Below are 12,754 nucleotides of genomic sequence, written 5' to 3'. Positions count from 1 at the left end.
CTGAAATCTTTAAGAATGGTGTATGCTAATTTGTTTAAATATCAGTGTGATAGGCACAAATGGACTTCTGGATAGCCACTTTGCACAATGGGACTGCTTCTTGTCTTCCCACATCCCCCATGTCCTTCAAAATCAGATCTGAAGAGTTGGGGAGTAGGCAAATGTGTGTGTGATAGGCTGCAGGAGGAAGGAAATGAAGTCTTGTTGCATAAGTGGAAATCCTGTGCATCACTGGATTTCTCCCTTAGTTTCCAAATTGAAAGTGGAAGGCACCAAAAGACATCAGGCAGAACTGTGTTTGGAGTGATCCCTATACAAAATCCAAATTGGTGTGTTACCAGCAGTGAGTAAGCATAGTGGATGAAGGTGTTTGCAGAGCAAATAGCTTGGCAAAGGAACCAAATAGTAGATTTTCTACATATGCTTATAGGTTCTAGTAATAGGCTTTCTTAAATTTAAGAATGAAGGGAAAGGTGGGAGTAAAATTTTGCAACTTAGTCATGTTGTTTCTTTGTTCACCCTACCCCATTTTTCAAGTAGTGTGTGAAGTGAGATACCGCCCATAATGTGAACTTTCAGCTATTTCACCACTAGTGAGAGTTGTGTATGAGAGAAGCAGAGAAAGAAGCACACATTATTTTTTGTTTCATTCTTTTTCATGGAAGCTAGACAAGACCTTACAACATTTCTCCAGTAATAACAGGACAGGAATTGCCTGACTCCACTCATAAGAGTTAAGTCCATTGCTACCTAGTGACTAAACTCAATAATGATACAGCTACTCTGTGGTGTGAAAGACAGATCAGTTAACATCTGCAGCCCTTGGCCTGGTTTGCATGTCATGCTTTATTCTTGGCTACAGCTAATGGTTAGTGACGAAAGAGCTTAACAATCCTGGGCCTGAACAACACATTTGACTGAGCTCAGTGTGGGGTAGGAGGAAGAAAGATTGAGGAGGATAAATGCAGCTGCAAGCTCCTCTCCACAAGTCTACACATTCATGTCCCAGTAAGCCATAGTTTAGCTTACCATGATGTTTGAACCAAGCCATTGCTTATGGCTGAAAGAAAAAGAGTTAATAAGCTTTGTTGTGGGAGCACTGTAGCAGAACTGTGCAATATTTGTAAATTACTTGCTTTGGCTGAGGAGAACTAAGACCATGACTATTTGTCCTGGCCAAATTGGATGCACATTTTACTCCCAAACGTAATGTATTTGGATCAAAACAAACTTTTTCATAAAGAACTCGGGAACTCTCAGAAGTTGTTGACTCATTTGTTAGAAGCCCTTATAAAGTAACTAAAGCACGAGTTTGGGGATTAAAACAAAGCACCTTTTAAGATAGGCCTTTGCCTAGAATCTCAGGCAGTTAATAATGATGTAGGTAATAGAATCTCAAGGTAATAGTGATGACAAGGCCAGAAGAGTTGATTAAAATTCATGTTGGAGCACAATAGCACCCAGACACCAATCCAGGGCCTACACAGCCATTCCCAATTCAGATGTTAACAAATAAATATTTGAAATATCATCAATGTACACTGTGCTCCAGATCTAATCACTTCCTACAGATGTTAAGTAGCATTACAGACAAGATATGCAATGCTATCCTCTGGAACGGTTCTTGAAGATAAGACCTCATCTGAAGATCACAGCGTGGTTCACAACCTAAATACAGAAAATGAGAACATAAAATACATAATAAAACAAAAGCAAACCAATAACCACACTCCCAAAAACTATTCAAAACTTTTCCACTTCCTTCTATATCAAACAATTTTACTTAAAACAACTCAGAAAGGCTTACATTCATCACCCGGTGTTTTTTGTCAGTCCTCACTGCAGCCCAGTGAGGTAGGCCGGGCTGACAGATAAGGACAGTCTGAAGACCACCCAATAAATTTATGGCTGAGCAAGGATTATAAATAGTATGGAACTGGCCAGTTCAAGCCCAGATTTCTGGCCTCTTTCTCTGTATTGCCCTTCATCTGAAGATCACATGGCAATTCACAACGTAAGAACACAAAACGAGAACACAAAATACATAGTGGAACAAAAACAAATCGATAAGACACATGTTTAAAAGGCCACAGAACGTTAATCAACCTCTGGACCTCTCGAGGAGGCACATGAAGAGCCTCAGAAGATGATCTTAGGATCCAGGTCGGATCATATGGAGAGAGAGGCAATCCTTGAAATATTGCAGCCCTGAGCCGTATAAGGTTTTATCGGTAAAAACCAGAACTTTGAATTGGGCCCGGGAACTAACAGCCAGAGCTATCAAGCCAGGATCGGTGAAATATGCTCAAACCATCCTGCCCCGCTGAGCAACTTGGCCGCTTGAATTGTGCACCAGCTGAAGTTTCCAAACCACCTTCAGTGATCCAACCAGTGCCAGATTTACATATAAGCTAACAAGCTATAGCTTAGGGCCCCACTTTCTTGGGGGCCCCAAAAAAACTTAAAGGGAAAAAAACCCACTGGATGTACATTTCCAAAATATAAGATAAAAACAAATAAAATAAAACCTACATACAGCAACAGTGTTTTGTGTCGTGTAGGCTCCTATTATGTAAGTAATGGGCCCCACCTGCTAGCCTGCTCCATAAAATATCACCGGTTTGCTCATTTCTATATATAGGGTGCCTACATTCTGCATGGACTGGTTGCATGGCAACATGTGCAAATGGCTTTCGATACCTATTAGGTCCATAAATTACCATCTAGCAAATATTCAGCACAAAAAACAGCGACAAATTGTTGTTGACAAAGGACAGCTGGACGTATAATGGGCCCCATTAACTTCAGTAGCTTAGAGCCTCATCAAACCTAAATCCGACCCTGGATGCAACCTAGAGGTTACCAGAACATCGGGAACACTGGCTTTCCCTGTCCAGATGAGGACCACCGTGGCCACACGTCATTTACACGTCATTCGCCTTCACCTGTTCATAGTGGCAAACCTGCCCTACTTTTCTCATTCACCTTCTACAGCTAGGGAAAAAACCCCAGTCCCGAACTTGGCCGGAACAGAAAACGAAGCGGCGCTTGTTTCCGTACGGCGGGGCGGCCGGTGCGCCTGGTCCCCCGCTCCTTTCCCTCCCTGCCTTCCTCCCTTCGATGGAAAATGGCGTCCGCGCTGCTTCGGCCTCTGTTCCTTGAGGGCTCCCACCGCTTACTCTCTGCCGCGCCGGGACGCGTCGCGCTCCGCCCTCAGCCGCGCCGAGATAAGCAGCGTTGGGTCCGCGCGTATGTGGAGCAGCAGCGGCTGCTCGAGACCCCGAGGCCCCGGTGAGAGAAGAGGGGGGAAGGAGGATGGATGGATGGATGGATGGATGCCTGCCTGCCTGCCTGCCTGCCTGTTGGGAGGACGGAGGCTTAGAAAGAGCGGGGACGAGGGAGGGCCTGGCGCGGGCTGCTCGCCTTTCCCGCCCGTCTCCTTCCCTAGAGCAAAGCTTTGACCGTCGGCTAACGAGCGTCCCTCGCCGAATAGGGCTGCTGCCTTCGCTTGCTTCTGGGGTTGAGGAGAAATCAGGAGTCGAAAATGTTTCTTTGGCGGGATGCGTGTCAGAAACTCGGGAAAGGAAGAAAGGAACGTGGGAATGGCAGGGTTTTTGTCCCCCGCCCCCTAAACAGGCTGTTTCAAACAGCCCCGTCTTATCACTTTGCCGGGCTTGCAAAGTGACTTCTTTTGAGGAGGTGGGCTGGCGAGAGAGACGGGTTGCCGCTGTCAGTCGTGGAGTATTTATTTTTAGTTATTTTAATTAATTATTTTCATTTTTAAATAAATTACCGCTTGATTGTAGGGCGGGGTGGGGGTGGGGAGAGAGAGAAGCCTCAAGGCTGCTTATGAAAAAATAATAATAAAGTTATATTGCTAAAATCTCCGCAGCCATAATTTGAAACATGCAGAAAGTTAAAAAGCATGATAACGTAAATTAATACTCATGCATTTTTTCTAAACCTGTGGATAGGCTTGCCTAAATAAGAATGTCTTCAGCAGACACCAGGGCAAGTGCCAGCCTGATACTGGTTGGTAAAAAAATGGTAGGGAAGGAAGGCTGTCATAGTGTCTGAAATGGGAGGCTCCCCATATGTTTAAGAGTGCATGGGTGTAACTGGGATTTATTTTAGGGAGGGGCAGGCTTTATGTGGGGGGGCAAAACTGAGTTATCTGCGACACAATTGGTCAGTTAAGTCCTCTTATTTATTTACTTGAAGGGGGGCAGCTCCCCCCCCACACACCGCTGGCTACGCTAATGTAATAGTGTGTACTATATATATTGCCTCTGTATACATATATTTGCATCCACAAAGGCTTCAGGGTGGCTCCCGCCCCATGACATAAGACCAGAGACCAGAGAACACTTATAATCAGACCAGAGAACACTTATAATCAGATGCATGGAATATCAACTTGAGTTGAGATGACAGGTTTTTCAGTCAATCAAAACCATAGCTCATCACAATACAGTGGACGCTTGGGTTGTGAATGTGATCCGTGCGGGATGCACGTTCGCAACCTGCAGTGTTCGCAACCCGCGTCTGCGCACGCGCGGGTTGCGATTCAGCACTTATGAGCAAAGCACGATTTAGGGCTTCTGTGCATGCGCAACCACCGAAACCCAGAACTAACCCGTTCTGGTACTTCCGGGTTTCGGTGGTCCGCAACCCGAAAAGACGTAACCTGAAGCGTCTGTAACCCGAGGTAAGACTGTATAGAATAAAAAAGCCATAAATCATCACAGTTCAAAATGCTATAATGAGGGGATAGGTAAAACTGGAATTGAGTATAATCTATAAAAAGTGACTTAATTGCAAGTTTGTAGTCAGCCCTTCAAATGGCATACTAACCAACTGGCTAAGCTGGACTTACTTGCCACACATGTTGCAAATTTTAGTTTGTAAGTAACTATTGACCATAGTGAAAAATACATGGATTTCTCCCATTATGGACTAAAAGTCAATTATTTCCGATAAAGCATTTCATCATTCACTTACATTTTAGCCAGTAGTTAAATACCTGCTGGGGACTCATGCTGAGGATTCAAAGTAAGGATGCAAAGTAGAGCAGAGTGATATAAGGAAAAGGTTAAGAAACACTTTATTGCTTGACTTTGAGAGTGTTTTTTCATTCTTGATCTGTGGGAAGAGGCATGGTGTCACAGTGAGGCAACTCCAGCAGTATGACACTGCAAAGGCTTTCAGGATGTCTGACAGGGAGTGCAAAGTAGGCAGGAGTTAAACAAGCCAACCGCATGAAACAAGGCAAGAGCTGTTTGATTGTATGTGGGGTGACTTGTCCTTGTTTAATAAACAATGGCTTGATTAACAATAGTTTCACTTTGGCTTAGCAGGATGTGCAAACCAGACCGAAGCATTTGATTTCTACATGAATTTTATGCCTGCCTTTTCGCCACTTTGTTCAACATTAGACAGTTTACCCTTGCATAAATTAATGTACAGTAAATTAAAGCTTATGTAATTAAAGATAGTGGATGATATTCAACTAAGTCATAATAAGAGTAGAGCCATTGAAATTAAGGGACTATGGGTTCATCAGATTCTCTCTTCCCAAAATGTTTAAGCTAACAGCAAATAACTTGTGTTATTCGGCATAATGCATTATTAAGCTTTGCATTCTTGCACTCAAGGTTTTCCTAAACTGTCAGAAACAAAACATGGAACAATTGGGAATGTAATATTTGTTTTGTAAAATCTAGTTCAGAATGATCGGCTAGAGTTGGGATGGACAATCTGTGGTTGGACTCCATCAGCCCCAGCTGGCACGGCCAGTAGTCATGGATAATGAGGGTTGTAATCCGACAACATAGCAGGGCCACAGGTTCTCCGTCCCATTCAAATGCCTTTCATTATTGTTTTCTTGCTTTTTGTCATTATTTAGCTCTGAGAAACCTAACTGGGATTACCATGCAGAAATACAGGCTTTTAGCCACCGGTTGCATGAGAAGTTTTCATTGGAATTCCTCAAAACTGCATTTGTTAACCGTTGTTATATTAAACAAGAAGAGTCAAGACGCCAAGAACTGGGACTAGACAAAGAAGCAATTGCCCTTAATCTCAAGGATAATAATGAACTTTCTCTGAAGGGTATCTCTTTTTCACGATCTTACCTCACGCGGTGCTTGGAAGAAGCCTATCCAAAAATTCCACAAGCTGGCATTGAGGCACTTGTTAACTTTCTTACCAGTGAGGAATTAGTGTCTTATTTGGCCAGAAACCTGTCTCTACAAGACTTCACACTTTGCGCAGAATTTCCTGTGCCACCTAATGTGCTTCAGAAGACTTTCTTTGCTGTAATAGGAGCATTGCTTCAAAGTAGTGGCTCTCAGAGAACAGAGATCTTTGTGAGGGTAAGTTATTGTGCACTATAATATTGTTATGTATAGCGTAATTAATAGTTCTTTGGCACCCATCCAAGACTACAGTGCTCTCTGTCATAACACTTAAAGGAATGATAAATTGCATTCTGCTGCCCAAGCATATAGTGTGTAATCTCCTACAACCATCCTCTTAGCTTTAACTCCATGTGTGTGATTGAAGTAGAAATAATGCTGCAAGCAGCTTATGGCAGGAGTGTTTGTAAATTGTGCCCAAGAAAACCAATGTTCCACCTAGAAAATACAGTAATATATAATGTAATATAGGTTCTATTACATTATATATTACTGTATTACCCAAGTTGTAATTGGGAACTGCCCTGAGATCTACAGATATACAAATTAAATTAATAACAATATTAATAATAATTCAGGTGCAGTGACCTCTATGACCCAGTCTTCTTTTGGCATGGTGCTTTCATGCATTGATATCACTCCAACTTACTTTTGAAAACTGGATTATACAAAATACTAACAGGGATTTTAAAATGTTTTATTTTTAAAATGTTAAATGAAGCATTAAGGTTTGGAAGAGACAAAGGCCTGCATATGTACATTTAATACAGACATCTGAAAACTGGAGAGCTCCCACTGCTAATTACAAAGCATGCATGTCCAGCTATATTAGTAGAACTATAGTGCTATGGCATTGTTTATTAGTCTGCTTACAGCACACACAACTACTGCAATAAGTAGGGCTCTGGCCTGAGTTCGGGGCAAGGCACTTCACAAATATGTGGTTGGGTCTTTGCACTGCCTTCACGGGTCAGAAGGACCACTAGCTTAACTACCTCTGTCCTTTTAGTGGGTGATTTCAGAGAACATGTGATATAACTAGCAGGCTGTCTTGTATGCTTGATGTCTTTATCTGCATGCAGGCCTGTTGGTGGGAACAGGCACCAAATCGTAATGGCTAGCTTTCTCTGTCCCCCAAAGAGGGATGCAACGTGTTCATTTCAGCTGCATTAATCTACAAGAAACTTTTTCCTATTAATATGCAAATAAAAAATGTCCTTGATTGTGAAGTGTCTTGAGAGAGGCATACTTAGTTCATCATAAACAGCATGATGTATCAGCAGTTAGCCTTAGCAAGAAATACAGAGATGTATCCAACTAGGTTCTACTCAGAGCAAGCTAGTCATGCATTCATTAATTTTAGTGGATCTGCTCAGAATATGATCAACATTGGATACAACCCATAGCCACGTAATCCTTAACAGTTCTGTTTGACTTTAAAGGATTGTATGTTTTTATTTCTTAACATTTATTTTAAAATATTAATCTGTGCTCTGTATTACTCCCAGCCTGTTGGCTATCAAGTTTTTCTGTCTTTGAACAATTAGAATTAACAAGATACATTTATAACCATGGCTCTTTGTAACAATCATTATCAATTAAAAATACATACCAGGAATCAAAGTGAATTGACATCTGAAAATTTTCCATTTTTATATTCAGGACTTCTTTATTCCTCAAATGATAGGAAAAGATCTGTTTGAGATGTGGAATGTTATGAACCCAATGGGCTTGCTGCTGGAGGAACTGGCCAAGAGGAATGTGTCTGCTCCAGAACCAAGACTAACTCGACAGTCAGGAGCTAGCACTGTAGTGCCCTTGTACTTCGTTGGATTGTATTGGTTAGTAAGACCTGAGACTGGTTTGAATGACCTTACTTGCTGTGTATTGTGAGATCATACCTGTCCTGCTTCTAGGCCCACAGGTTGTATGTGTGGATGTTGCATTTGAATCAGTGCATGAAATATATCACAGCCTAAGCCCTGACCATGCAATCAATGTAATCTGGGAATCAACCATGGCATATTGGTGAGTCAAATGTGATGCCCCCACAAGTAGATCTGCTAGGGCCTGTGATGTGGCATTGGCACTCCTAGCGGGCACTTCTACCCCATTTAGTTGGTAAGATAATCAGAACTGGCTTTTTATCTAGTCACATTTTTTGCTAAGGTGTGAGATGCATCTTATAAAGAAGCTACATGCTTCTGTTAGTTTCCACTCTCCAAAAATGTTAGGTATCAGTGTACCAATAAATCTTTCAGCTTGGCAGTTGTACAAGAAATGTGTGTCAGACTGTTCTGACAAGAGGAGACTTGTCTGGCATTCTTTAGCCTGATTCACTGTTTACTTCCTTGAAATGTCAGTACAGAAAGTGTAATGTCAAAATGTTAGGTTGCTGTGAATGCCTCAGATTAATCTGATGTATTTTTAATCTTTAAAAGGGAGGAGGAGAGAATTTAATTACATAACCAAGCTTTTGTCTTGACTTTATCTTTTGTCTTTACTTTATCTTAGTCCTACTATCAGCTTTGTTATCACTACTGTTTTATAGTTCATTCCTATCTCCTTGTCTTCTCTGAATGCTTGGAGTAATCTTACAAATTAAATTCTTGGTTGTATAAACATGACTGTTGTTTATTTCCTGCCAAGTACTTAACTGGACTTCATTCTGAATCTGTTAGATCTTGTTACTCAGCATGTAAGTTGAGGCTCAGTGAATTAAAATTGCCTGTGAATATTTATCACATGGCCCATTGGGACTTGGACATACAACTTAGGAAAAAGGAAGGCAGTATTGTTGTTTCCTTCTATATTGTCATATATACATAGTAAATGTTGTTTCTGTGCACTCTGGCTTCCATCATGGTGTTCTGTTGCACCAGAAGCGGTTTAGTCATGCTGGCCACATGACCCAGAAAGCTGCTTGTGGACAAACGCCGGCTCCCTTGGCCTGAAAGTGAGATGAGTGCTGCAATTCCATTGTAGCCTTTGACTGGACTTAACTGTCCAAGGGTCATTTACCTTATTTACCTTTATCTATATGCACAGTATGTATTAATTAATTAATTAAGACTTCTCATAAAAGTATTTCCTCTTTTTCAGTGATAAGAAGCTTCTGGCAGAAGGTACTGCTGAAACAATATTAGCAGCTGAAGAAGAGGCTGCACGTGTAGCCCTGCGGAAACTTTATGGGTTTACTGAGAACAGAAAGCCATGGGATTATTCTTCTCCAAAATGGGAGCAGAAAGCAGAAAATGCTATTAGCAGCAATTAGGCAGAAAAGGTCACTTCTTATGTGTGCAAGAATGCTACATTTTAGAGGAACAAGATTTAATGAACTATTAAGAAACTAAGATTTTGAAAATACCAGTTTCCCTTACTGCTAATAAACATGTTTGTGGTACATATTTTTTCTTGCATTCATGCATTATGGTATGCTGAAAGCTCCGTTAAACCTTGTGTTGCATAGGCTCAGAGCAAGTGTAGAGTACTGAGGGAACTCTACAATACAAAATGCTAGTATAATTTAGGCCAACACTGCATTTCAGATTTCCCTATAGCATAAAATTAACTCATAAATATGAGTTATATAACAGCTAGTACTGACTCTGTCTTCTGAACATCTATGTCACAACAACTTTCAAAAGTTACCCAGCTGTATATATTTTCTCATATTACAAGGAACAAAAAAGGAAGAAAATCGGCTTTTAATTTATTCATGTATCCCAAAGAATCAATATAGTCCATTATCCCAATCTCTAGAGTCATCTATTTCCATTACTTCCAAAACCCATTATGAAAAATATCTGCTAATTTCATCAGGCATGCTTAGCATTAATGAAACTGAGTAAAAAGCTACAACAAACATGTTAACCTTTGCATCCCATTTTTCTTTCCCTTCTACTTAAAATTCCTCTCGGTTGATTAAATCTGTTTGAAAAAAAGAGTAATCAATATGTAGCAATGATTCACATGAGCTACTGTCTTCAGCATTCCTTTCATTGTGGAGAGAGGCCAGTTCTTCATTCCTTTGTACTCTGTTTATTTGAATTCCCATACTTGGAAGAGAAGATAATGTATCTCTCTTGAAGGGGAAGTAGAACTGAGATTGTGTCATCTTCCTTGATTACTCAGTGAATTCATGACTGTGTATAGTTTTATGCCCAGGTCCAAGTTCTGCATTCCAGTGGGCAATGCTGGTTTGCAACACATTATTTAAAAGGCTTCACTCAGTTTCAAACAACGTTCCCTTTTGCTACTTGCCCGTTGTGTGCTTCTGCAAATTTCTACTGGACTATTACTGTGTATGCATCTCTCACTGGAATGAACAAGAATTCTGCGAGACCAAGCATTCCAATGGAGCATGCAAAAATATATTTGCCACTGTGCTATGCACATAGGGATTTAGAAATGAAAATGACAGCTGATCATAGCTTTCAAAAAACATTAACGCATGCCCAAGCATGCTTTTAGTTCCTGGTTTTTTATTCTGAAAATGGAATGCATTTGTGGCATTAAAACCTTGAATTAGCTTCTTAAAGTGAAAGTAAATGTTAATTCTAAAAGCTGCTATTAGCTATAGAGAGCTTTTAGAGAGCAATTCTACACACCAGTTATGCGCTGGTGTGTGTGTGTGTGTGGCGGGGTGAGGGGGAGATATGCTGCTGAATGATATGTACGTAGCCCAAGGAAATCAGAAAATGCAGAAACTAAAAATGGAATACACCCACTCCCAATCTCCTTGAAAACGCTGCCAAAGCCACCAACTGGACTGCTCCACTAGAAGTCAGCGATCCAACTGAACTCATGACCACAGGGGCGGAATCCTTGCACCACCTCATTCTGCCAACCCCTTCAGGAAGGGGTTCAAATGCCCTTATCTGTTCATAGCCACAGTTTTGTAGTACAGCATTCTTAAGGGAGGGAGACAACTTATCTGAGCAGAATGCCTGCAAAGACCATAAGCAGCCCTCCTGGATGAGGGTTCAAGACACCCTGGAGGGGTCAGTAGTAAAAAGGAAGGGGCCAGATGAAGGAAGCCAAAGACATAGCAGAAGACAGGAGTTTGAGCCCTGGTATAGGGTAACATGTTCACATTCACATTTCGGATGCCTAGCAAAAACTGAATGAATGGGACAGAAGAGCTTGTGGGGCTTGCACAGGTCAATGAGCTCTTTCTGCCCCCAGCTCCCACCTCTGGGAACCAATGAGACCAATCCTTTCCTTTCTGTTGCCTGAAAAGCAGGGGTGTACCCAGGGGTTGGCGCCAGTAAAGGGTGTGGACCCATAGGAGCACAAAAATTGCAAAAAATATTCTGGCAAGGATGCAAGGGACTGATGCATCTCCTTGCCAAGGGCACAAGGGAGCCTAGGTACGCCTCTGCTGATAAGCTAGCTCTACTGGGTAGCATACCAGCTGGACTCATTGCTCCTCTCACACCAGCCTTTTCTGCCTTGCCCCACACGTAACTGATGTGTACATGGTGATAGCAGCACCCAACCCACCTGGGTAAAGTCCAAAAGCTCTCATGTGCTCCAGAGGGAAGTCCTTTCCCCTTAGATTCCTCTTGCCAGAATTCCTCCTCGCAATTTCTTAAGGGTGCACAAAATATCAGGAATTTTACCTAATAGGTAAAATGCCAGAGGAAACCTATAAGTATGGCAGTGTGATGGAAAAAGCCCAAAAAAGCTCAACAATTTTGGGATCTTCCTATAGAAAGCTCAACAACTTTGCGGGGTGTCAGGAATTTTTACTTTTTGAAAATTGCAACCCTAGCCACAGTATGCTGTGCTCGCCGTCAGTCAGAGTAGACAATGCCCTGATGGACCAGTGCTCTTACCTGGAGAAGCACTCAGACCACCGTTCAACAACAGTGAACGTGGATAGCACTGCTTAGGGCACTGCTTTGATCCGCATACTGATTAACTCTGTTGGATCGGGGCCAGTGGATTTAAAGAGCTGCCTTGTAGTGGTTTGCTCGCATAGAACACACCCTCGCTGTGCGTGGGTGCAACACACACACACACCCTTTCTCTCTCACACACTTTACCTTACCAACGAAATAGCGGGGTGGCTATATACTGCCTCCAGCTTCGGATCCTGCCTGCTTCTGAATGCAAGCAGCTGGGAAATAGCCGCGGAGAGGGCTATGGAACTATCGTGTCCTGCCTGCTGGGGGCCTTTTTAGCAGGCCACAGCTAGGAACTATGGACTAGACATGCCATGGGTAAAATATTTCAATAAAATCAGGCAGAATTGCGGGGACAAAATCTCAGAGGGGGGTGGTGGTCATTTGCTGCTTATTGGCCGCCAGTTGCCCCATCTGTCTCCATCCCTTCCCTAACTCTGACATTTCTCTCTTTGACCTCTTCTCGCCACCTCCCCCTGCAACTGGGCCAGGTTGTTGTTGTTTCTGCTCCTTCTCTTCCTTCTCTTTTCCTATTTACTTATTTTTAACCACCTGCAGGGTCACGCCAGGTAAGCATCTCCCACAGGGCGAGGTGGGGGGGAGAGAATGAGATAGAACGGGGAAGGAGCCGCTCGTGGAAAGAATCCT

General features: G+C 42.3%; 1 protein-coding gene and 1 long non-coding RNA gene across 2 annotated transcripts; one reads left to right on the top strand and one right to left on the bottom strand.

The window, feature by feature from the left end:
* Window positions 1-828: 828 nt before the first annotated feature.
* Window positions 829-3,007, bottom strand: LOC310762656. Its single transcript, XR_014548112.1, has 2 exons — window positions 2,864-3,007; window positions 829-1,668 (listed from the first exon to the last, which is right to left on the bottom strand). It is a non-coding gene; the product is annotated as an uncharacterized lncRNA (long non-coding RNA).
* An 88-nt stretch (window positions 3,008-3,095) lies between these two features.
* MRPL44 (mitochondrial ribosomal protein L44) lies at window positions 3,096-9,604 on the top strand. The gene is made up of 4 exons (XM_083613978.1): window positions 3,096-3,291; window positions 5,906-6,374; window positions 7,860-8,038; window positions 9,300-9,604. Exons 1-4 carry the CDS (start codon window positions 3,128-3,130, stop codon window positions 9,469-9,471), a joined length of 984 nt encoding a protein of 327 aa, XP_083470104.1. The 5' UTR covers window positions 3,096-3,127; the 3' UTR covers window positions 9,472-9,604.
* The last annotated feature ends 3,150 nt before the right edge of the window (window positions 9,605-12,754 follow it).

The sequence above is a fragment of the Podarcis filfolensis genome (genome assembly GCF_964270895.1).
Source record: "Podarcis filfolensis genome assembly, chromosome: 5".
Classification (NCBI taxonomy): Eukaryota; Metazoa; Chordata; class Lepidosauria; order Squamata; family Lacertidae; genus Podarcis; species Podarcis filfolensis.
This window is presented reverse-complemented; position numbering and strand designations above follow the sequence as displayed.

Excerpts from the sequence above, each read along its gene's own strand:
- MRPL44 (XM_083613978.1), top strand. The coding sequence starts at position 3,128 with ATGGCGTCCGCGCTGCTTCGGCCTCTGTTCCTTGAGGGCTCCCACCGC. Across the intron at positions 3,292-5,905 it reads CTCGAGACCCCGAGGCCCCG|CTCTGAGAAACCTAACTGGG; the intron begins GTGAGAGAAGAG and ends GTCATTATTTAG. Across the intron at positions 6,375-7,859 it reads GAACAGAGATCTTTGTGAGG|GACTTCTTTATTCCTCAAAT; the intron begins GTAAGTTATTGT and ends TTTTATATTCAG.